We start from the raw sequence: 316 nt of genomic DNA on the forward strand, positions 1-316 counted from the left end.
CAGCAGCAGGAGCAGCAGCAGCAGAAGCAGCAGCAGGAGCAGGAGCAGGGAGAGGAGGAGGAGGAACTGCAGCAGCAGCAGCAGCAGCAGCAGCAGCAGCAAGAAGTGGTGAGGGTTGGGTTTGGTTGTGCCTGTCTCTATCTTTCTGCTGTCGGCAGATTCTGCTGCTCATACACCCCACTGCGTGTGCTGCTAGAGGTGCTGCTGCTGCAGCAGCAGCAGCAGCAGCAGCAGCAGCAACAGCAGCAGCAGCAGCAGCAGCAGGTGGAACTGCCACACATGCAAGGGCAGCTTTCAGATGTTCAGCAGCAGCAGC

The 316-nt window shown here is 59.8% G+C and overlaps 1 protein-coding gene across 1 annotated transcript in view; it reads left to right on the top strand.

Moving 5' to 3' along the window:
* EMH_0043590 (RNA methyltransferase, TrmH family domain-containing protein, putative) overlaps nt 1-316 on the top strand; it is a gene marked incomplete at both ends in the record, with an annotated part of 8,444 nt that overhangs the window by 5,515 nt on the left and 2,613 nt on the right. Inside the window, 2 exons of the mRNA XM_013495860.1 lie at nt 1-108; nt 197-314. Of these exons, the coding sequence (XP_013351314.1) occupies nt 1-108; nt 197-314 (226 nt within the window). The remainder of the gene's footprint in view (nt 109-196; nt 315-316) is intronic.

This window comes from Eimeria mitis, genomic scaffold, assembly GCF_000499745.2.
Source record: "Eimeria mitis Houghton genomic scaffold, Emh_scaff1791, whole genome shotgun sequence".
Lineage (NCBI taxonomy): Eukaryota > Apicomplexa > Conoidasida > Eucoccidiorida > Eimeriidae > Eimeria > Eimeria mitis.